Below are 26,353 nucleotides of genomic sequence, written 5' to 3'. Positions count from 1 at the left end.
TAATTAAGTGATACATTCTCAGTACGCTGTCTGGGGGGAAGAATGAACACAATGAAACCCATTTAGATACAGAACATTAGAATAAACAGATTAGATCACAGATTATGATTATTTGCCTAAAAACTATTGCTCATCCTTGGTGTTACAATATTTAAATGCTAATATGTGTTAGGCAGTGATCCATTTCAAAGAAGAACTGCTTAAACTAACACAAAAAACGGTCCTAGTTTGTTCTCCGAGAGAACAATTGAGAAATCACTCATATTTCCAAATGTGCAATTTACATGCAGGGATTGGGAGAAGAGGGGAAAAAGGCAGAACAATTTCAAATTATAGCCAATAAACTAAACTAATGCTGAAAACCAAATTGAAATTGAAAGCCATAGAAATTACTTCTGTAGATATTTTAAAAAGAGGGAAGAGAAAGAAACGCAAAGACACAGAGATATTGCAAGACAACCATACAAAAAGCGAATAAATAATTGTGCTACTTACCGCAACTTTGCTCCCAGTTATCTGCATGCAGCGGTCAGCGGAGGGAAGTTAATGTGCAAAAAGACACAAACAGCACAATCATTAGTAGGCCAGAATCTCTCCGGTACTATCCTGCAGTAGTATTAGAGCTTAAACTTAAATCACTGGCACACTGGCCCTCTCTGCTGCACTGCCTACTCAGCTGAGAGTTACACACAACTTAACAGGGTGGAGAGAGAGGGTTTAGACGGACACTAAAGACAATGTCTGCCGTTCTGATGACTGCTTAGAATTAGAGGATCACAATGAATTGATCGCCGATTGAGTTTTTAAAAGCAACTCTCTGGTTGCTCGTTGGCTTTACATGATGACTGCCCAGAAATAAAGAGACGTCTGGTGAAATGATTGATGGAAAATGTCATGCTTTAAAGTATATGAAACAACATGCAGCCTCAATCTATTGTTTCCAAGCCGCAAATCTTTGCTTCATGACAAGCGGTTTCAATATTAAAGAGATTTTTTGACAGGCAATGCAAAATTCCAGAGGGGATCGGCACTCAGTGAAAATTTCCAAGAATCTACTAGATTTTTACTAAATTAACCCCAATGTGGTATTTTATTCATGAGCAGATGGCCTATAAAATGTCTCTATAGGCCAAAAATCAATCAAATGTCACTGGTAGTTTCTATCCGCTGTCAAATTATACATCAAAGCTCAAAGCTCGATGAAGTCAGCATGTTTTCTTCTTGGCCAAGCCATAATGCCAATTACTAGGCTGAATATCTAGCAGAACTTTTCTTGAGAGCAGAATTCTGAACTAGATTTATCACTCTTCTCACTTTTTCAGCTATACAAAGGCGAGGGCGGTAGTTTCTAAATCGGATCTTTTTCTTTTAACAAAGCTGTCCTTTGTTTTTAACAAACTCCCACGATCCCATTTTTAAGTGAGGGTTTATGACTATAATAAAGGCAATTTAACAGCATAACCTCTTGATCAACAGAGCGCTACTTTCCAGTCCAACTTTGCGCATTCCTGCCAAATACGCTGAGATGAATAGTTAAGGGACTGGATTTTGACCCAAAACAAAAAGTCACCTGCTTCTGCTATCACCAGACGTGCTGGATAGCTGCCAAATATTGTTAGCACTGTGCCGTGTTTGATGAAGGTTGTATTTTTATTGCAGCCTGATCAAAAGAACAGACATTATCTTGAAACCACATGAAGAACTGTCAGGGAGGAGCCTGAGGGGAAAAGCTGCTGCTAACATCAATTTACACAAATTTCACAAAACAACACCTCATTGTCACTTTACTGTGGTATTAATGCTGTCAAATCCTGAGAAGCATGAAGAGTAGGAAAAAAACGGATGATGGTAATTGTTGTAATGCCGAATCAGGCAGTCATGTAATATGCTAATTATTAGGAGCTCTATTATGAAGTAGCTCCTGTAAACAAACTTCAGAAGACATGTCATCTTATCAGGAGATGGATATTTATATCCTCGTCCCTGCACATCTCATGACCATCAAATGATACAAATTTATTCATTTATTTATTTATTAGCTTCTGCATCCAAGACAGGATCAGATCATCTCTCAGGAACTGTCATAAATGATTACAACGACTTATCCTGTAATTGAGTTTCAGTGTCTGTGCAGTACCACAATATTGACAATGTTCACATGAACATCATTGGCAAGACATTGTTTCCTTTCCCCTCAAAGACCCCGCCTAGACACATTCTATTCCTTTCATGAGTCATTTCATTAAAAAAGCGAAAGAGGAAAGCAAAGTCAGAGCTTTTCAAGACAACGGCAGAGTTTGAGATGAATGATGGTGTTAGTTGTAGACATACTTTGGCACTCAAGAGGACAAAGACACACCTATGTGAGACTGAAAGAGATAAGGTTTTTTTGAAAATGTAATGGTCAAGGACGTGTGTAAAGTGTAGAGTTGACATTGGTTTTCGCTGTGGCTGACAGCTGTGGCTATATGTTCTATACTCCCAGCTACATGCACCAAAAAATGTTAATCCTTTTTATATAAAGAAAAATTATAAAAGATAAATGATTCTTAAAATGGCTCCATAAAAAAAATGCTGTTTTAATTCCATGCTAATTATGTCCAAATTAATTCCATACATTTACTATACCATTTACTATTTATGGTCAAATATTGTAGAAATTGAGATTTTATTTTTAAAAACAGTTAGTCACAAAAAAAGAAAAGTTTGTGCGAGCTTCAACAATCATGCTGAATGAGAGGCTAACTAGTCTTAACAGATATTTACTAGGAAAAAAATTATATAGGTGAATACTCCAATATTGTTTAGGTGATACTGTTTTTAACCTAAACTTATAATTATTTATTTATTTGTTTACATCTAATATTTAAAACAGTAGTTGTGGGTTTAGTTTAAACCAGGGGATGCCCAAACGTCATATAAATGACCAAAAGCCAAATTTCACTGAGAGCCGTGGGCTGAAGGTAAATATACCAAGCTACTGTATATTACATTAAAGTTGCCATGGGTAATTTATCTCATAAGACTTAAAAGTAAAAAGAAAACATTACTTTAAATCATATTAACTAATGCAGTATAACATTTAAAATGATAACTTATTGCAATAAAAACATAAACAATCACATTTATAACAGTGGAGTTCAATGATGAATATACTAGTCAAGCAGAATCTGCCTTTGCCTTGATTTGTCCTCTGTGCGTCGGGTGATATGTACATTTAAACTTAATTATCAACTGCTGTTCATGTCTTATTTATTTGGTTCAGGTGTGTTTGAACAGGGTTGGAGCTGAAATCTGCAGGAAGGTAGATCTCCAAGAACAGTGTTGATCACCACTGCTCTAAACCATGGCCATCATTAGCCTATTCCTCTCTTTTCAGATAGGATGGCGGGCCAAATCAAAGGTTACTGTGAGCCAACTGTGGCCCGTGGGCCCTAGTTTGGGCATGTCTGGTTTAAACCCTTTTGCTTAATGGCACCGTTGTTATCTTTGAAAGTGAACTGTGAGTGTTTACTGCGTACAGTAATATACTATGCTCTCAGTAGTTGCTGAACAAATTTTACCAGCTTCCATATTCAATTCAATATTTATATTGAATTAAAATAATATTTTACTGTAATTTTACTTTAAATGCAGATCTTTTTTTCACTTAAATGATTCTGTTGAAAACTGATGCACAGTGGCTTTAATTCAGCATGAGTGGTATATAGTGCTTCAGCATAGATTGTGAATAATCTAATCATTTATCATAGATGACAATGAAATATGCACTCCTAATTACACATGTAGTGTAACAGGTCCAATTAATTAAAAAACAGTATGATCCGAACCATGAATCTTGTGATCCATTGCACTCCTAGTGGTGTATTCTTCAAGTTTTTGTAAAATTAGATTTTCTTTCTGCAAATAAATGAATAAGCAATGAACTGCTTTGCTTACAGTATAGTACAAGATGCTATATCATAGCTCCTTTATTTCCCCAGATTATTGATGGTATTGCCTAGGGCTGCACGATATTGTTAAAAAGTGAAATTACGATACTTTGTTTTTCTGCTATATATATTGCGATATGAATATAATTTCACAAGATGACTATTTTGAAAAAAACTCACAGTTTTAGATTGATTGTGAAGATTTTGTAGGGGAGTGCCTCTGCATAAAACATACAAAATTATACACAAATACACAAAATAATATCATTTAAAGCACAACTGAATGCAATGGAAGAAAGATAAAAATGAAAAAAAAAAACACTTTGGTGGTTTTTGGTGGAGTCTAACAGTATTGATATGTAGAAATTTAACAGTGTCTTTTCTATATAAATATATAATTCATATATTTTTCTTTAAATGTTATAAAATGTATATTTTAAAATTACAATTTCTAAACATTTAAACCCAATCATTTGAATCTAATCTAATTGGTAACGCAGAAAAAATCTTTACAATGTCTTATGTCCAATTGGTTTAAATTTACTTGAAATCTCTTGAGATCCTGCGATGTGACTACTGCAGATTTACACATTGCGATATCGATGCAGAAATGATATATTGTGCAGCCCTAATATTTATATATTCCACACAACAATTATTTTCCCCAGTGTGTCCTATTTAAAACTTTACATATCCATAATTCTTAAAATCTTAACCTTATATTAACCAATTAAACATGATCACTGGAAAAAAGTTAATATTTTTGTCGAATATATGAACATATTTTAATGTCATATAGCATTGTGAGAAAAAGACATATTTTAAATGCTTTAATTTAAATCATAAAACAACAACTGTGCATTTCTATGAGGAAAGTAAAGTAAAGCTATATAAATGCAAAAGGACCATTCCCTTATAACACATAATAGTTAGCGGTGCCTTCATTTTAAAGCCTCCTACTGAGACCCCCTGGAAAGTGTAGCAAGTGCATGCTAAAAGATTCAAGTGGCTGCCTTAGGAAAGAATGTGCTCGTGTCTCCAAATAAAAAAAAACAAGAATGCAAAGGACTTAATGATAATTATAGTATTAAATATTTATATTATACATTACTTTCTTTGGCAAATAGCTGTTCAGAAATGTTCAGTGTGAACAAACAAACAAAAAAAGTGTGACCATGTAATATAATGAAAGCATGCATAAATGTGTCAGGGGAAAAAAAGGTGTTGGCTGTAAATAATGAAATGAGCTGTGAACCACGGGAGCTGTAAGTTTCTGTCAGACAAGCAGTAATATCGAAGCTATCAAAGCAGACAGACATCGCCGGTGCGAAACTTCTCTATTCTTCCGTCCTTCTTTTATTTCATTGCACTGCCCTCCTGCCAGGCTGGAGCTGTGGGAGTCTGCCGCACACAGACAGGCAGGCAGGCAGGCTGCGACAGGAGTGGATCGGATGGGTTTGTTTTCCCACTAATATTTGCTCTGTAAAGCTGTGTGCCGAAACACAATCTACTGTAGGCAGATCGGCACACACGAGGAGATAGCTGCAGATTAAGTGGGATGGATGGACTCCGCTCTCCCTTCTTTTATTTAGACGGGTTTGGGTTATTAATGCGGAGGTGTGCAGAGGCCGTCTCCATGCTGTCTGCTCTTGGCCTGGCTCACCCCTGCTAAATTACACCTGCAGCGGCTCAAGCGGAGACCACGGGCCTCCTCTACCGCCAGACCACCACTTAATTACTCCCACTCACCAAGCAAAGAGAGGACACTGACCCAGTGCAGCCCAAGACAGACAGCACAGGTGCCACTTTCTTTTCTGGATGGTGTCAGCGTGTGTGTGCAAGCATTAGTCTGTAACACTCTTGGTAGCTATAAGACATACAAAGAAACTGCATGATGAGTCTGAGTGATTTCTGGGAAGAATGCAGAATTTGAAGGCTTTGGTTACAAATTAGTGAAGTGAGAGAGAAAAAAAAATGCCATCATCTCATGCTTCCGACAGCTGTGAAAATTAAGAACATTATTAAAGTCAACATGCAATCCAAATCGACCTGTTTGCTTTCTCAATAACTGTTCCAGGTTTATTTCTGCACAATTCATGAGTGTGATTTATTCTGGGGTGGAAAAAAAGAAAAAGTATGTCTTTCAGCAAAAGGTTGTCACTGTTTTACTGCAATACAATTTTTATCTTTTAGACTTCTTGAAAATGCTCTGCAATTTGATTTGTAGTTATGCGACTGAAATTAGTGAAATGCATCTTTGTTTTATTAAGTAAACTGATGACAATTTATGAAGGAAGTTCTTTATATATTAAAACAAATGTTGACATTTTACTCTAACCTAAACATTTTAGCCATACCTAATAAAACCAATAAATCCAGAGAAACTGAATTTTCAGGTAGTCTTTAATTTTTTTTAATAAAGACAAATCTTTATAATTAATATTTTTACATGACGGTTGAAACCCTGAATGATAATTTTCTTGAAGTTCCACTCAAAAATGTCAAAATACTTTAAACGGGTGAACAATGTAGGGATGCAAAGATTATAGATTTTGGTTACGATTATAGTCTGAGGAATAATCACATTTTTTTACGGTTAGTCCGATTACTATGCATTCATTCATTTCAAAACACTAGTTTGGTAAATTTCTTGAAAGCTCCTTATATTTTAGGGTGTTTTTTCTTGCTGCTCAGTAACCAAGTAATACGGCACAACATAATAATAAAAGCACAAACAATAGTCCATTTCTCTTTGGACTTAAAAATAAGTGAAAAAAGTTTTTGGGCATTTAAACACAAGTAATAACTGTACACTAAAAATAAATGACAGAACAATGAATAAATAAATGTAAATAAATAACAATAAGAATAAATGAAAAAATTGTATTTGTCTAATGTAAATCAAAGCTACATATTAGCTAAGTATTTCCCTGCGAAAGGCTGCTGAACCTCTGTCTGAAAGGCACTTTTGATCAACTATATTACAAAATTGTTTGGTATTTTCATGCTGTATTTTTTTTTCTCTTTGGAGTAGAAATGTGTACATTCCATACAAAGTATGAAGCTGATCGGTCTAGTTCTTGTCACATGATTAGCAGTGCACTCGCGGCATTCTTTCAACTAGGTGGGACTGGAAAGCAAGAGCGTGTCGTACCATGTCATGCCACCAGAAACCTGGTGTTGAGAAGCCTTTACGATTAATTAACCGTGACTAATTAAAACACAGTTAATAGTAAAATCGGTTAATCGTTGCATCCCTAAAACACTGTCACTCAACAATATAATAAAAATCACTAGCAATTTGTGCAAGGCATTAAAGGATAGTTCACCAAAAATAATAATAATTTGAAAATTTACCCACCCTCAAGTGGTTCCAAACCTTTATGAGTTTCTTTCTTCCATCAAACACAAAATAAGATATTGTGAAGAAAATTGAAAACCTGTAACCATTGACTTCCATAGTAGGAAAGACAAATTAGTCAATGTTACAGGTTTTCACAATTTAAAAAATATATCTTTCTTGTGTTCAAAAGGTTTGAAACAAGTAGAGAGTGAGTAAATGATGACAGAATTTTCATTTTGCGGTGAACTATCCCTGTAATATCTGCAGTACTCCCACAAAATTGGCAGTATGCAGATATAGGCTATGCAGCTTGGTTAGTAGCTTCAGCTGAATGTTTATAATAGGAGAAGGAGGAGGAGATCTCTAGGTGCTAGACTTTAGCATTACAGGGGAAAAAGTGTGTTGTGCCTGTGGTAAACATCTCTTATCACATAAAAGCACATCTCTTCCCTAGAATGCAGAGCACACGTTTGCAACCTCCTCCTTGCTTGTCAGAGCGCCGTGTTCAGCCTCCACAGTGACATGCTGCTGGTGAGTGCCTCTGGTGGTGCTGAGGGGCTACAGGGGTACAGGGAGACAGGAGCCCCCCTCCCCGCTTCCCGCTTTGAGACTACAATACTAATATGTGAATCATATTTCACAATGCATGCCAGCTCACAGGGCCGACAATGAGCCTGCTGCAGAATTCAATCATCTCTGATTATCATCATTATTAATAATGCTGGTTAATTATCATAGCCGAGAGGAAAGCTAATGAAAACGGACGCCGAAGGCTGGCCGGAGGAGCTGTATGAGATGAACTCTATGTTTACAAGGAGTCTAACCTCGGCAGGACCTACTTCATAAAGTGAATGAAGAGAATTGGCCCCCCAAAAGCCTTGGATTACCCTGTGAGGCGGTGGCGTTCCAGACTTTATTCATCTATGGTGATGAAAGAGCCATGTTTCAGCTTACCGAGCAGAGACAGTGATGCGTACCAAATTCTAATGAAAACTTGATCCCTGGCAATATGAAGCTTTTGGAGAGTGCAATACAACAAAAGCAGCCCGATAAGCACAGAGGAAGGAAAAAAAAAGGTGAAATGGGGGAAATTTTTGAAAATAAATAAATAAGAATAAATAATAAAAAAAGAGCTAAAGGAGGCGGCAATCAAAGATTTGGGGCTTTAGCAAGAGAGGCAGAAAGCAGATCAGGTTAAGCTCATTATTCCGTAGTGTCTCGTCATGTGGTTCATCCCCACTCTCTCCTCTGTCTGTTTCCCTCTTTCTAAGACTAGCCGCTCCAGTGTTGTGGTGCACTTACAGATTTGGCTGTGGCAGAAATGTACTGGACTACCATCTCTCGTTTGGTGCTCAGGTCCTTCCCTCGAAGGGGGGCCTTGCGCTCTTCGTTTAAGTTCATGTCCTCCTGTACACAAATATAAAAAACATGACATTGTATTAAAAAGCAACACATTTAACATTTAAATAAGCAAGCTTTTTCTTTTTGGGATGCAAAATTGCATTAACATTTATGACCACAGTAAGGACGCTGTCCTAGCAGAATGAAGGTTATATTCTGTAATGAAGCCTTGATATATGTTTATCAATTCCATGACAAGTCAAGGAGATGTCGTGTGCTCAACAAAGAGCCTTTCTCCTGACATCCACCCTGACTGTGTTTCTGTGGAGCCATGCTGCCCTCTGGTGAAGAGAAAAGAGATTGTGTGTTGCTTTCAAATGAGAAGAGGTGAGTGTGTGGGTGCCACAAAAAAAGAAAAACTTTCTTGACAAAGACAGTGCTCAAGAAGGAAAAGGTGAGGGTTGTTGATTTCAAAGCTATTTTTACTACTTTTCATCAAGCTATATATATTTATTTATTTGCATTGAGTGTAACACTTAAAAATAAAGCTTTTGAAAACTGTGAGTTTGCATTCTGTAGCTAAGAGCAGACCCTTTGAAATAGCAATCAAGTTAAGGACATCTTTTAAAAGATGAGCATTTAAATAGTGTTAAATCAAGCCATTGTCGTTTTCCTTTCCCCTCACGTAAAAACAAGGCCTTTAATGAATCAGTGAGCCCTGTTGATGTGGCATCTTAATTGGCTCCTTAATCCAGTTCCCGCTCTCCAGTATGATTTACCCATCATAATTAATTATGTCCTCAAAGCTTGGAATTATTAAATCAAAGGCCAGCGTTGCCATAATTGAATCCTTTAACGGAAGCAGCCCGATCCACTGATGCAAAGGTAGAAATAAGTGCCTTTTTCCCCTCTACAGCTGCGGTTCGAGACCGGTTGCTTAGTAGTTGAACTTGAAACTATTAAACTTCATGAAGTCATCCATGGGAACAATGAAGCTACCAATGCAGAGCATTAAAACTAAGAGCATACAGATGTGTATGGGATGTGAGGAGTCTGATCTCCCAAGGACACAGAAAAGGGGTGTTAGGGAAAATGGGGATCAGTAGATCCATCTCTCACTTAAAATTGTTGTGGAGAGGGGCCAAGTCTCCTGGAGAGAAAAAAAGGTATAATTTTTCATGTTTGATCTTGGTCAATTGGGTTATTTTGTGGTGGGGTTCTGAGGAATTTTCCAAAATAGAAGCAATCCGCTTAGGTTTGTAAGGACAGTCGGAAGAACTCTTATTAGTCAAAGTGCTATACATCAAAATAAGCCAAATGCACTTTTGAGAGTCCAGCGGCGTACACGAAAGACCAAAAAAAGGTTCAAGGAGAGGAGATTTTTCCTTCAATCTGGAAGAAAAGGAAAAGGACTGTCATAATTACGCCGCCACTGATTTTTAAGTGCATCTGGCCACATTTAGTAAATAACTAAAGTACAGAAGGCAAAAGTACATTACACTCAACCTCCCCCAAGACAGATAGAGACTGAAAAAATGGCATCTGAGTGTGCTGACCAAATGTTCCCAGAGTAGAGCTTCATTGAATTTGCAAGGGGCAACAGTCCGACCTCATCAATCCCAAAGTCCTTCTCTGGACCAGCCAACTCTCTCTCTCTCTCGCTCTCTCTCTCTCTCTCTCTCGCTCTCTCTCTCTCTGTCTGAATGTTAATGGCAATGGAGGAATAGCTGTGGCTGACTGAATGATGATGCAAACCGGAGGAACTGGCATGTCACATCCTGCCAGCGCTGTTTCTCAGCACGAGAGTCGCGTTAAGAGCCCTCACCCGTGTCTTAACACGCCGTCACCCAGCTCATGAAAGGATTTACCACTGTGCATTTTTATCAGGCCTTGGGTCCAGCTGTGCGCATCCACACACAATGGCAAGGACGGGCAACACTGGCTCTAGCGCTCTCCTTGTGCACACATTAAGGCGAGTATATCATATGCTTAGTGCCATGACCCCTAACTTCCTTCATCAAAGACTATGGACTATCATTTGTAGAAAAGCTCCCCTGTTTACCACAACCCTTTGATGACCGACCACATTAGTGTGCCCTTATTTTTCTACCACTGTGCTATGCTCTGCACTGCAATCTCAGAGATCTGCCCACCAGCATTAAAGTGTGAGTGTAGGGAGTTGTTAATTTGCATTCGGTCAGTACTTTCAAGTATGTATATTGAAGAACGACCTCAAATTTAGCCTTAACACTGATGATGTTAATCGATATTGGTGTGCGACATATAGGGCTGCACAATATTCGAAAAAGCGGACATTGTGATGTTTTGTTTTTTCTGTGATATATATTGCGATATAAATATAATTTCATCAGATTGAGATGAGATGAAGATTTGAGTTGAATAGCTCTATTTGGAAATAATTCACAATTTTAAGTTGACCAGAATGATTTCGTAAGAAATCTTAGTGCTTTAACAGGTCACAAATCCCATCACGTTATGGTTTTTTAGTCATGGATCGGACCATTTTTCGGATCAGCCAAAAAGGGGAGGAGACAAATGTAATTTGCTTTCCATTTATTGCAAAAACGGTACTGCAAGAAACTTCTGGTTTGCATCAAACAAAAATGAAGCATTGCAGTAAGAAATATATATTTTGCACTATTGTTTTTATATGCATGTCAATTTAATAAACAAATAATATTTCTGCTACAAAACAAACATTAGATTATAATGAATCATACAATTCACGGCTGAAAGCTGCAGTCAACGATAACTAATAGAAAAATAATATACATCAACAAAGAATAGATGAAAGAAAGGAAGAGGCTCACTTCTACCACTTTTTAAAAGTTTTGGTTTCGGTTTGTCATTTTAAATGCTCAGTCTTGTAATGAGCTGATTTTCATTTTTCTGTTTTAGTGGAAAAAAGCAGGCGAGTCACGCGGCCCAATATAGGAGCGGGGCAGAGCAGGATTCTCCCGATGACCACTGGCGCAATACCGTTCTTTGTAATGAGCCGCAGATTTAATTTAAAGGCGAGCTTCTTTGGCTATGACGTGTACAGTGTTAGATTTTACATTTGGCGGCCCTTTGCGCTGAACATGCAGTGAATGCAACGCATCGAGAGGCACCTTCTCTGAAAACACTCTATTGATCTCGGCTAGTGGATCAACATTCACCACAAGATCACTATCATCAGCGCAATTATTTGTAACTTTAGGTGGGGTTTACAAACCTGTGTACTTTTCACTCTTCAACCGTTTGCATTTCCCATGGTCACAAAAGCTCCCTGACATCTAACAGCGGAAAGCCTTGATTGATTGACAGCTAATATGAACTAATATAGCGGTAGGGAAGAGCGATTCAGCACGTTAGAAAAAAAATCAAAACAGGTCGCATTACAACCATTATATGCAGTCGCACAAATGCTCCCAAATAAATTATGAGGTCGCATAGATTAAATTTCAGGCGCATATGCGACCAAAACGGTCACAATTTTGAGCCCTGCAGTGGCATATTTTCAATGGCCACCTTTTGGTTAAATAATGTAATTGCTGCCTACAACTTTCATTTTTGAGCATATGACGGTAATTTTAATCTTTACCATAAACATCAGTGGTTTTATCTAACTTATAAACTGTTCTCCCAGTACTTTCTTGTTTTTAACTTCATAACTAACTCAAAAGACTAAAGACTGAATCTCTTTCTTGATTTTTGCATTTTTCAAACACAGATTTGAGTGCAGCGATTCGAAGGATTAATAAACATATGCAAATCCCCATCATTTATAATTTATGTTGCGTGGGTGTTGAGATCTAATTTTTTAATGATTAATCATGCAGCTTACACTGAATGCATTAATGCAGGTTAAACAAGTAGTGATAGAAAATCCCTTTAATAACCTAAGAAACCCACCACATCCCGAATACGAATTCTTCCATCATCATTATATTTTAGAGGAAAGCCTAAATGCTTTCATACATGTGATTTGAATGACGCGAGACTCAATCTCTCTGCAATTGTTACAAATTTAGGATTAATCTACAAGTTAAAAAGAATGTATTAATTCGTAGGTCACATGTGTTCAAAACTGTGAGTTGTGATCCGTATGGATCAACTGTGATCCATTGCACCCCTAGTGCATCTAAATATAATCACTTTGCTTCGGCTTATTCCCTGATTTATCAGGGTTTACCACAGTGGAATGAACCGACAATTACTCTGGTATATGTTTTATATGGTGGATACATTTCCAACCGCAACCCATCTGCATTAAAATATTATATATACAATTTATAACCATAGATAAGAATAATAAAGCAAAGACAAATAAAATGGACTATTAATTTTTTGTTTTTTGGAGAGTCCAACTGTATTCAGGAACAGAAATTGAATAATTAAATGTAAATAAATAACACTGTATAGTCTTCACTGTAAAAATTAAATGCAATTAATCATTGCTAAAGCTACAAACATTATTTCTTATACACGTTTTAAATTCACTTGAAATCTTAGTCACAAGCCGTAAAAACACAAGCAACTGAAAACCTCACTCACAATATTCTGGACTGTGATTCCTGGTCAACTATAATCACAGATCCTATAACGTAATAAAATAAAATAAAATAAAATAAAATAAAATAAAATAAAATAAAATAAAATAAAATAAAATAAAATAAAATAAAATAAAATAAAATAAAATAAAATAAAATAAAATAAAATAAAATAAAATAAAATAAAATTTAATATAATATAATATAATTTAATATAATATAATATAATATAATATAATATAATATAATATAATATAATATAATATAATATAATATAATATAAAAGCCCATATATTAGGTTGGATGTGATTTTGCTTATATAGACCATTGGACTACCTGATCTATGATCTCAATGTCAAATGGCAACTGAAAAAGTGAAGCAATTTTTCCTCAATTGCTTCATTATGATTATTATGCTTTCGATACATAAAAGTCAATTCTACTCTGTGCAACATGTTTCAGGCCTGTAAACCTGCCTGGCTTGTCAAGCAGCAAATTGAAGCCCAGGTTTAATGTTCCGCTATCTTGAGAACAAAAACAACAATTGAGAGGTTATGTGAGAGTGACAGGCAGTTACTAACGCAACGAGAAAATATGGAGGGCCAAGAGTCTCTGGCGGGTGGAAAATTGGTGCAAAACATTTGAAACAAATGAACAAATCAAACTGATTATAGCCCACATTGTCAGAGAATGCACAGCGATTACAGACAATGTGCTGCATGACTCAGTTGTGCATATGACCGGGTCACTATTTGACTAGAAAACAAATGGAAGATAGGTTTATATTTTAAAGCTGTAATAAAGACATGCTATCTTACTGAAAGCCATAACATCAATGGAAAGCAAAAATGAAAAAATTAGACACTAGGGGACACTGTTTAGCTCTATGGTCTGCCATCACATTAAAAAATAGCTCTGCAAACCCAAGAATGGATTCCCTTTGGACTACAATTCAAAAAGGCAAAAGACATAAATATCATTTTTGACGTCAAAGATATTTGGTCCCAAGAAACACAAGAACCAACAATGTTTGATGTCCGACCTGACGCAATGTGTCGAAATGTGCAATATTTCATTTGAAAGCTATAGCACAGGGCAAGACATTTTTGAATGATGACCTAAATTTCATCTATTCATCACTGACTTGAAAAGACTTTAGCACAAAGTCAAACGGACAACTTTATTTTTCTGTCCTATTTCAGCATAACAGATATGAAAAAATAAACTAAATCTTTTTTCAATTTCTTGTTTTCTGTTCCACAAAGAAAAATCAACAGCCTACGCTAGCCTTCGCAAGTCTGGAGTTTTGTTGTCTTTTTTCCTTCATTTTAAGATTTTGTTTGTTCTTTTATCCATCAAGGAAGCATCTGACACAACTGATCAAAAATGACAATAAAACTTTAACAACAACTGTTATTTAACATTCTTTTCATTAAGAAATCATATAAAAGGTTTTCACAAAATAATATTGAGCAGCACTAGCATAATGGCTACTGAAAATGTAGCTTTGCCATCAATAAATTATATATATTCATTAATTCGTTTCATTTTCCTTCGGCTTAGTCTTTATTTCAGAGGTTGCCACAACAGAACGAACAACCAACTATTCTATGATATGTTTTACACAGATGCTCTTCCAGCTGCAACCCAGTATTGGGAAACACCCATTCACACTCATTCACACACACACAAACACACACACACACACACTCATACACTACAGAGAATTTAGTTTATTCAATTCACCTATAGTGCATGTCTTTGGACTGTGGGGGTAACTGGAGCACCTGAACGAAGCAAACTCAACACACAAATGCTAACTGGCCCAGCCAGGACTCGAACCAGCGACCTTCTTGCTGTGAAGCAACAGTACTAACCAGTGAGCCACCATGCCATCCCCCTTTAAAATATATTACCATTTTTTTTTTTAATGCAGCAATTTAGAGCATAAGAATAAAAAAGTACTGACCAAACCTTTTGTATAGTAGTGAATTGTAGTTTGTTACATTCACATTGACCTACAAACTATATACCAAATCCGTTTATCAATAATTCATCTTTCATTTGTACCGAAACCCATGTAAGCGGTATGGACCGGACTTAATTAGCGTATGAATTTCGATGCCTAATTCAGGTGCCACTGGTGATGCGACATGGATGTAAAAAGCATCAAAGAGTACATCAAAGGCACACATAGGTAGGCTATGGATGTCACACCCTCTCTTAACATTTCATTCTAAACAACTTTGAGGTATACGGACACCATCTGCGATGTTAGGCATTTGTTCTTGTTGCTTCGGGAATGCACACATGTAGGCAACAAGTGCAGTACAGCACATCCGGTGAGCAACTCCCTTCAGATTCATCAACACGCATGATTGCGTTCATCAAATTTGCTTAAACTAAATATTCTAAAGTATGAGTATATTGTACAAGCAATGATTCTGACACCGCAACGTAAAGCACATGCTTTACAAAAGTTGCGAGTAAGATGGGAAGCACATCAAACTTAGTGATACATTTCAAGGCACAGGGAATCAACTTAAATGCAGAGGAATGCACTTGTCTTTGACAGCTTGCGACATCATCTGGCACGTTTACATGGACACCAATACTCAGATTTTAACACGATTAGGACAATACTCTGATTAAGAGTTTACCATGTAAACAGTGATTTTTAATTACCTTAAAGGACCACAGGCACCTGCGCCATGAATTGCAGAGTTTTTTTTTTCTTTCTATTGGGTGTGCAGTATCAAATTCCATTATAACAACACTCTTCCACCAGACCTTACTTCATATTCTCATCCAATACCCCAGTTTTTCACGAGGCATGAACAATGCAATATGTTGCTGAATGAAAGTAAAACTGTCGAACTGCAGTTAAAGTCGAAAAATGTCAAATGAAACACCCGAAATTACATGAAACTCAGGAGGAAACGTAGATATCGCAGTGATGCAATGACCTTAATCCATCTATGTGCTATAACATGTAAAACTGGATCATGAAAGGAACATTCAAAAAGAAACTCATGTAAACACCTTAATCATATTATTATTTTATTCAGATTAAGGCAAACGATTCAACTACTGATGTCCCAACTCTACCTATTACAAAGCAAAAAGAAATTTCAATGAAATGCCATAGCAAGCATCACACAATGGGTAAGCAACCCGTTTCCACACACATAAATGCAGTCTGTTTTGAAAAATCAGTCAAAGAATAGTGCTGGCGGGAAGTCCAGTAATCTTTTTGCCTTTGACACGAGCGCGGGTCAATTATCAATATGTACGATATCTACCTAATGAGGTGTACAACTCACTGTGGAGCCTGGGAGGCAGTTTAAAGTACATAAAATGGGCACTGAAGAGCCGTTCTGCTCAGGTGCCGCTAAATTGGCAGAGTTTCCGATCTACAGACAATAAATCCACAGAAACATTCGAATAATGAAAAAAAGCATCACTGACAGACTCTGCTGCAACAGAAGCAGGATAGGGAGAGCTCTGACCCCAAAAAAACTAATACAAAGCAAACATTTTTCTTGTCTGGAAAATAATCCTTTCATTGTTCTGCAGCCAGATTTAGTTTTTTGACTTGTCTAGGCCAAAACAAGCCCGAGTTCAATTGGGGACAGCGTATGCTGCAGCCCTGTTGGTTTTGGTGTCTTGGGAATTGAAGGGAATGTGTGCGTCTCTGTACACATAAACAGAGCAGAAACTTCACAGGTAGGGGAGAAAAACTGCATTCGGTAAAATAAAACTGTTTAGACAACAATACGGTGTTTCTCCCCATCTGTTACAGCAGCTTGTTCTATCATATGTGGCGGGTGCTCTATTGACAGCTGTCAACATATCACACATAATGGCGGAATTAGCAAGAAGAGTCATGCATATGAAAGCGTGGTAGCTAATGTATATTCTCTCCCAGAGGGGAGAAACGAACAAGTGTCAAGCCGAGCCAAGGCTCAGTTAATGCAAACTGTCGGCAGAGAGTGCAAAACTCTCAAGTCCAATTCTCCACTTGTGATTGACAGCAGCAAGAGAGATGAAGAAAGATAAGGTGTCTTTGACGATCTATGCATCATAAACGTGACTGTGTTTGCTATTACGTAAATATACGACGGAACAAATTGCTTTTACTACAGATCTTAGGTTTTAATTCCAGGTAGAAAACATATTATACAAACCAAAATAAAAAAAATACAAAAGGGAATGCATTGTAAAAGTATGAAACTAATATATATACCAGTCAAAAGTTTGGGGTCAGTAGGATTTTTAAATGTTTTAAAATAAGCTTTTCCTGCTCACCAAGGCTGCATTTATTTTTATCATAAATACAGTACAAATTGTAAAATTGTGAAATGTTATTGCACTATAAAATAGCTGTTCAAAAGTAGTTTATAATTTAATTGAATTATTTATTCCAGTGATTTCAGTTTGAATTTTCAGCTTCATTACTCCAGTCTTCAGTCACATGATCCTTCAGAAATCACTAATATTAATTATTATCATTATTATTAGTAGTAATAGCAATAATGACTGGAGTAATCATTTCATTTGAAACTACATACAATAATAAAGCAGTCATTTAAAATTTTTATAAATATTTAACAGTTTAAAAAAAATGCATTTAATAAATGGTGCCTTGATAAACGATAATCTTCTTAAAAAAAAAAAAAAAAACTGACTCCAAACTTTTGACCTGTAGTGTATACTTAAATATTACAATTAAAACTATTTTGCTAATACTAACTATTTTGCAATGGTTTGTAACTGCACTTAAATCAAAGTGTAATTTAATTTAAATATAAATTCAATGAAATTATTAATGAACTTTTGATATGCAGATTTACATTTTTACATTAGGTTTCCTAAAATTGAAATCAATGGTTACCATTTAATAAATTGTTTTTAAATTGAATACATTTCTTCAAATATTTCAAATATTGCACAGTTTTTTTTTTATTCCCAAAACATTTTTTTTTGTTAAAATGGATTTCAGAAAATTTTAAATAAAAATTGTGAAAAATTCAAACTGATTTTTTTGGTGGAAAAATTAATTGTAATTTGGAAAAAACATATATTTAAAAAACATCATATGGCCTTTTAAAAGTTTCCTAAAAGTGTAATCATTGTTAAACATTTAATAAATTGTGATTAAATTTAATACATTTCATAATTTCAAATAATTGGGCATGTTTTGTTTTTTATTCCTACTTTTTATTACTGTTTTTATTAAAATGGATTCCAGAAAATGTAATACAAAATAGGGCTGGGCGATTCAACAAAGTAATCGAAATCAGCATCCTGAACACCTATAATCGATCTAATTTTTCCAGGACATTTTTTTCCAGTTACTTTCCCTAGCGCATGTGGAGTCAAGTGACCCCATTCTGTTAAAGGCTGAGGCTAATTTATACATCTGTGGCTACTTTGCAGCCACATCTGATCTCTAGTCAAGGAGGATGATGGACCCATTCTTCTCCAGAGATGCCTTGAGGCGGCATATTTTCGATTACATTCAAATTATTATTTCCAACAAAATACTTGTTTAAAATATTAGTTTAAAATATTATTTCCAGAATATACAGAAGTAATTTTATTTAGAAGAGATGCTGCTTATTTTCTACTTTTAATATGAAAAACATTGAAAAAGTATTTATTTTGTTACCAAAAGTACAAGATATTTATTTAAAATTTTTTATAAGAAAAAAGTCTTTAGTTTTAGGCAATGTGTGTTTTAATTTTAGTTGTTCATCGCTGATGTTCAATAAATAATCATAGATAGCTGATAGTGTGTTTCCTCCAGTTATTTTAAAATCAAGCAATGCACCCTTCATTCAGAAGTCTCTCACAGCATATTTACTGTTCAAAACCTGTCAGTGAACTAGGAGACCAATAATATAAAATAAATAGAATAATCGTTCAATAACCGTAATCGAGTTAAAATGTTCAAATTAGTCAGGATTTTGATTTTAGACCAAATCGCACAGCCCTACTATAAAATCAGAATAATTCAAATGAAAAAAAAGAAAATTATTTGGAAAAAAATAAAATGTAATTTGAGTAAAAATATTTTTAAAAAACGTCATATGGCCCTTATTTCTGAGAATTTATGGAAAAAGGTGATGTACCTAAATATATTAAATAGTAAATTATTGGGCAGATTACAAATATATTATAAAGTAACATTAAATAAGTGTCCTTCAATGAAACATGAAGCACATTATTTTTCTATGACGTGTGTTAAGAAACAGCAATGAAAGCGTCTTCTCTCTAAGTACACCTATGCGTTTTGGTCAAACATACTTAAATGATACTGAATTAAATTTATACTCCCGCAAGCATTATCTCCAGTTTTTCTTTTTAATAATATATTGAAGATTTCAAGTAAACCACAAATGTGCATTCAGTTCAATTTAATTAAGTGAATTTCCACAGGGGCTTTCTTAAATGTTTAATGAAAAACAGAAATGTGGGTCTTCATTTCCAATCAACGTTTTTATATTGAACAAAAAAAAACTTGGGAGTATTAAGCTTGATCTAAATTCTAGCTAATCTCATTTTATGTGGCTGGTAAATGCGTGAGGCAAAAAGTCTGGTTTTTGATAGCCTAATTGACACTCTTAACATGAGCTCCACGCTTTTGATATGAATCAGTGATATAGGGCGTCCGAGGTCATACAGAGCCCGGGGCAGAGTGCAGATCTCAGGGTAGAGAAAACACACTCACCATCATCTTCTCAAACAAGTCGACGATCTCCTTCTCTGACAGGTTCATGGAGCGCTCGTCGAAGAGCGGCTGGGGCACAGGCAGCTCAGTCTGGGTGGAGATGGGGTCTGTGGGGTGCTGGATAAGAGGCTTCTCCTTCTTCATGCCTTGCTTTCGAAAACTGGTGATTCTGTCCCGCTGCAGAGACACAGTAAAGTTAAAGTTAAAGAAACTAACAAGTGCTGATGTCTGAATTTATAAACAACACATACAGTTAAGGTCAAACTTATTAGCCCTCCTGTGATTTTTTTTTTCTTTTTTAAATATTTCCTAAATGATGTATAACAGAGAAAGACATTTTTTCACAGTATTTCCTATAATATTTTTTCTTCTGGAGAAAGTATTTTTTGCTTTATTTTGGCTAGAATAGAAACAGTTTTTAATTTTTTTTTAAAACCATTTTAAAGTCAGAATTATTAGCCCCTTTAAGCAATTTTTTTTGTAGTGATGCTCCGATTTATCAGCCACCGATCGATCATGATCAGTCGATATTGGCTAAAAATAGCTTGATAGGCTAACCCCAAAAGTTCCGATTCACACGTGCATGCACGGCGCAAAGGTAAAAACCAGAGTGGGGTTTACCAGTGGCAACATGAGTTCCCCCGTCTTTTTCAAAGTGTCGAATAAAGACGTAAAGTTAGCCGTTTGCAATATATGTCGTGATGAAATCCATCAAGGTAAAAGCAAGCAACAGCATTTGACCACCACTAACATGATTAGGCATCTTAGAACGCGCCATACAACTGAATATGCAGAGTATGAGAAGTATGATTAAACGACGTGAACCATACAGCAGGGATAGTATGAGGTGGAAAGACATCGCGTTCAGAATTATGGAATTCATTTGCCTCGATGAACAACAGCAAAGACATGCAGAAAGCAATGAGAGACGCAGTTTTTCCTGGCCTACCGTGTGTGGCACACACTCTCCAGATTGCTGTGCATGTATGGCAAGCCATTTTGACATTTAACCTATAACCCTACTAGTATCTTTTTTCATGTTACTTTTGCTTTTTTTTTTTAAATACTATCTTTTCCATTAAGTACTAGTACTTATTCACTAGATACTAATGCTTATTCATTAGATACTAGTACCTATTAAATAGATACAATTACGTATTCATTAGATATTAGTCCCTATTAAATAGATACTAGGTTTTTTATTAGAAACCAGTACTTGTCTTAGTGACTAGTAACTATTCTGTTGTTACTAGTAACAGATGTAAAAAAAAAAAATTCCATTGATTTCTATGAGATCTGTTATTGACATATCAACTACTCAGTGTTGACTAGTATGTATTCCAGCTGGGACTAGTACATATTTTTATGTACTGTTAGTTAATCATTAAATACTGGTACTTATTAATTAGATACTAGTACCTAATTAATAGATACTAGTACTTAAGTATTAAATACTAGTACTTATTCATTAGGTAGCACATAATCATTAGATACTTGTATCTTTTTATTAGGTACTACTTATTCATTAGGTACTAGTTCATTTGGTTGTTCCTTCTTGTTTCTCTGCCTTGTTATTTAGGAACGACGGCATTTGCTTACAGTAGCTTACTACATTATTTTATTGTTTGGATCTGATGTAGGTGTTGGTGTCTGAACTACATCAGATGTTTATAATAATAACAGAAAAAAACACTTGCCATAGTTTTGTCCTTTGTGGCAGCCGCCAGTTTAGGTGTAACAAGTTATACATTTTGCCTCCAATTATTAAATGTAATTAGTGTATTACATCCCATTAAGCTGATCTGATGTGTGTTGGTCTGTCTGACCCCTCTTTGTTTGGAATAATTTTAAGTTACTCTGCAGTATTTGGGAAAGATGGCTTATAGTAGCCTTAAGTTCTCATTCTCTAAAATAAACACTTGGTGGTTCTTCAAGATCTTGACTGTAGCCATTTCTACAATTTTTTCCAATACAGTTAATTTAGAGTTAGTTTCATTTCTATAATTTGTGCAAACTCTGCTAGATTATAGACAAAAGATTCCCCTTCCCCTGCCATTCTGTGATCGGAAGTGATCGGCAATCGGCAGATCATGATTTTGGTGATTGGTAATTGGTGATCAGCCCCAAAAATGCTGATCGGAGCATCTCTGTTTTTTTATATATTTTTGTCTAAAGAACAAACTATCGTTATAGAATAAGTTGCCTAATTAGCCTAACTTGCCTAATTAATCTAGTTAAGTCTTTAAATTGCACTTTAAGCTGAATACTAGTATCTTGAAAAATAACTAGTCAAATATAATTTACTATCATTATGGCAAATATCAAAGAAATCTGTTATTAGAAATGAGTTATTAAAACTATTATATTTATAAATGACTGGACCTGTATTTCTAACAGTAAGAATTTTAAGAATGTGCAAGGCCTTCTAAAAAAACAGGACAGGAATGTTAAAGTTTTATTTAGTTTATAAAAAGAGCTAATGGGCTTTTAATTATGATGGTTGGAGAGAAAAGAACATTCTTATTTGAAAGTATCAAACTGGATAGAAATATGTGAAGTTCAAACACAGTCATCACCAGAAATTATAGCAAATTTCAAAAGTATATGCACTACCATTCAAATTTAAGGTTAGTATATGTTTTATTTTTATGTTGTTATTTAATGCTTTTTAATTCAGCAAGCATACATTGCAGTGATCAAAAATTAAGCTTGCAAATAAAAAATGTGTTTTTCTGGTAACACTATATAAAGATATAATTATTTAGCAAGAGATAATTCACTAGGTAACATATTTTTTAAGAATGCTTTTACTGTTAAAATCCAAAGTTGTAATTTGTAAAATTACATTTCCTGTTAAATAAACAACATTTTATATTTATTATTATTATATATTTTATTAATTAATTACAGTTCTTCTTAACTTAAAAAATAAATAAAACTAATGTGTTACCACTTTTTTTTTCTTTAATTACATTTATATTCATTAAAAGCTCCTTAGTAAATAAATTACTAATACAAAATAAAATGTTAGCTAAGCAACAAGTCAGTACATTAGAATGATATGAAAAGAATACTAAAGATCAGAGTACTGACCATTAAAAATTCAAAACAATCAATTACCTTTTTGGTCCCACTTTATACTAAGTGGCCTTAACTAATATGCATTTACAATGAAATTAGTAGTTCATTACTTATTGTGCAAATACATTGTACATTGTACTTATGCTAATTCATTTATCGATAATTAATTATGGAATTATATTTATAGTTATACTGTTGACCATCCCTTACACCTTAACCCATCCTTAAACCTACCCATACCACCAAACCTTCCCTAACCCCACCCATAATGCAATATATATATATATAATTTTTTTATTTAAGTACATAATAGTTAAGGTCACTTAATATGAAGTGGGACCAAATCAGTTATCAAATAAAAGCAGGCTAAATGTAAAAGGTTTACAAAAACCTTTTATTCATCTTACAGTTCTCAACTTTGGTATAATGTTTGATCTAAAACCTGTTCATTGTTTCCCCATTTATTACACTAGCACACCAGCAAATAAATGGCAAATAAATGGCTTCAAAGCTAGCTAACCCACACAACCCGCAAAACACACTTTGATTTGACAAGGGTCATTTTAAGTGAACCACAGGTGTTTGGTTACTTATTAGAAAGTTTTAGAACACAGTACAAAGTTCAATGCTTGACATTTGACTCACCTGCACCCTACTTACTTTACCTTTCCACGGTAGAAATCACAGGAGTGACATTACCCGTGTCATCTCCCTTTTTTAACGTTCACTTTACAGTCATAATGAATACAAAGACAGTATCACACACAGGATTCTGCACTACATTAGACAGCAAGACATGACGAGTTTTAAGGTTTCTGTCTAATTAGAAAGAGATGAGAACGGCTTCTGCCAGTCACGGGTTACTGGCTTTGAGAGAATGAAGAAAGGCCATGCACCAGTCACTGTTAGTCTGTCATTACACTGAAAAAACATGCCTTTATGGATGAAAACAAAACAAATGAATTAAAAGAATCAAAAACACACTCTGTTGTAAAATGCAAGTGTTCAAGGAGAGACCAAAATTAAAAAGAAGACAAGGTCTGGAAACTTATCATGAACTATTTCATCAAGTTGCCGTGTGTCTGCTTGAACTCTATTTTCTTGACCTGTAGTGAACTTTAGATTGATTGATTATGACTGGGTGATAAAAAAAGACAGTTTTGCTTTGTCTTTTTTGTCTTTGATCTCTCTTTGACAATCACTTCACTTTAACAACGCTCTAAGAGTCGGGGTTAAGATGGAAAAAAGATGAAAAAAACAAAAGCGAAAAAGAAAGACACACAAAATAAAAGAAACCTTACCATGTCATCAGCCAATGTTTTTATGTGTATGTTCTGTTGAAGGGAAAGGACAACATAGAAATGAGGGCCAATGGAAAAAAAAAATTGCTGTGCCTTTGTGCAAGGGAGAACCCAAAATCCACATGCAAAAAAATTGCAGATATAAACAAAACCAAAAAAGCTTATCCAACCCTAAGCAAAGTACCAACTGTACAGCATGGAAAGTTGAACCCACTGCTGATACAATATAAACAGGCATAACCTCTGTTAGTAAAGTGGAGTCTGTTCACTAACAACATTATCAAATGTTTGTATAACAGCAGGAGTCATGAAGATCAATTATTTACTATAATTTACCATTAAATGGCCATCAAATAATTTGAAAAAGTGGAACTTTAGCTTTGATGAACAAGGCTTTGAACAGTCACATTCTGCCCTGGGTTACAGCGGAGACAATGCAGGAAGAGGAGACGGACCACTTGGAGAAAAATGATTAGAGGAAATAGCAAAACTCTTGCCAAGAAACTTTGATCCTAGTCGCTCTCCTTTCAATTCCATGTGTTCATTCCTGAAGATAAAGAGCTTGGATCGTTGAAGATCACAATGTATGTACGCTTTTAACTAAAACTGGAATAAATTACTAAAGTTGCATAATATATAAATATATATTTTTTAAGTTTAAATTTAAATGTCCAAAAAGTGAGCAATGCTGAAAAGATCAGCTTTTCAAAGCAAAGCTCTTTTGGCACCCTGCAAAAGCAGAATAGAATTACTGTCCACTATCAAAAAATTGTGTACTGCACATCATTTTACTAAACAATAAAAATACTGCGGTCATGTTGGACACTACTGACTAAAACTGTGGGGGATAATCATTTGAGAAATCGACTTTGCATTCATTCTGAGATTTTGAAAATGCACTGCTATTCTCTCTGGAAACGATTCAGAGTTTATACTGTAAAAGAGTATCATAAAATTAAGAGTTTTCCTATACCTTGTGCTATGATTCATATTTTGTTTAGTTTTCTTATTTATTTCTTTATGCTTTTGAATAGCAATGCGGGATATTTCCTCCAAAAAAAGTTACTTTTATTGGCATTTTAATATAATATTAGGTTAGGTTGGTGTTTGTAATTTTTATACATGCTTTTTCATATTTTAACTTATTTCTCTATATATTATTTTCTATACAATATATAGTTTTAAATAGGGCTGCGAAAAATATTGTTTTCAGCATCGATATCGCAATGTGCGCATCCGCAATAGTCACATTGCAAAGACATACAATGTTGAGTCTGAACTATAGTTGACCATGAGCTACAGAATTGTATTTAATCACTGTATTTATACGGAATTTATATGATTTATGCAAAAACATTTTTTTTTACTTAAATTTTTTGTCTTGTTTCTAGTCCAAATATATACATTTCAAAGTAAAAACAAAATAATTTCATTTACCCCACTAGCAGATAATTTGACTTGATTCAAAGGAAAAAAATCTTTATAAAATTTCTTCTGATGGTGAAAACTTAAAAACATTTCTACTTGCTTTAAGAAACTTTTGATATTTGGACTAGAAACAAGACAAAACTAAGTAAGAAAAGCATTTTTTGCATTGTGATTATTCAAATTCTGTACCTGAATATGGTTAGACTCCATTGGATAACCATCATTCAAACTATCTTGTGAAACTGTTCATGTCGCAATATTTATTGCAGAAAAATAAAATATCACAATACTGTATCAGATTTTTCTAATATCGTGCAGCCCTAATTGCAAACTACTAAAATGGCAATAAACTTAACTTAAACTGCAACTAAATTGTACAGTTAAAAATAGCAGAGATAATGCTCCCATAATGCAATTCATAATCAAAAATAAACTGATTTTTTTTTTTAAAAGACAAATTACAAATTGACACAGGATCGATTTTTTACCTCACCTATACTGATGACATTTATTGGTCGCAGAAGAAAGATTTGCTGATTTTGGATCATGGATGAGTTATTTAATGACATTTTTTCATGACAGTAAGTTTTAAAAGTTGTATTACATTTAATACCTCAACTGATCATTTACATTTTGTTCAT

The 26,353-nt window shown here is 34.8% G+C and overlaps 1 protein-coding gene across 6 annotated transcripts in view; it reads right to left on the bottom strand.

Annotated features, from left to right (window-relative positions):
• diaph2 (diaphanous-related formin 2) overlaps positions 1-26,353 on the bottom strand; it is a 763,661-nt gene that overhangs the window by 713,136 nt on the left and 24,172 nt on the right. For 4 of the 6 annotated variants that reach the window (XM_056472168.1, XM_056472167.1, XM_056472172.1 and 1 more), the window contains exons 3-6: positions 24,285-24,317; positions 19,903-20,079; positions 8,578-8,682; positions 496-516 (exon numbers count right to left, since the gene is read on the bottom strand). In XM_056472168.1, coding sequence (XP_056328143.1) covers positions 496-516; positions 8,578-8,682; positions 19,903-20,079; positions 24,285-24,317 — 336 coding nt within the window. The remainder of the gene's footprint in view (positions 1-495; positions 517-8,577; positions 8,683-19,902; positions 20,080-24,284; positions 24,318-26,353) is intronic. The other 2 variants (XM_056472169.1, XM_056472170.1) reach the window with 2 other exon arrangements.

Source organism: Danio aesculapii, chromosome 14 (genome assembly GCF_903798145.1).
Source record: "Danio aesculapii chromosome 14, fDanAes4.1, whole genome shotgun sequence".
Classification (NCBI taxonomy): Eukaryota; Metazoa; Chordata; class Actinopteri; order Cypriniformes; family Danionidae; genus Danio; species Danio aesculapii.
The sequence above is the reverse complement of the archived record's forward strand: the minus strand, read 5'-3'. Positions and strand labels throughout refer to the sequence as shown.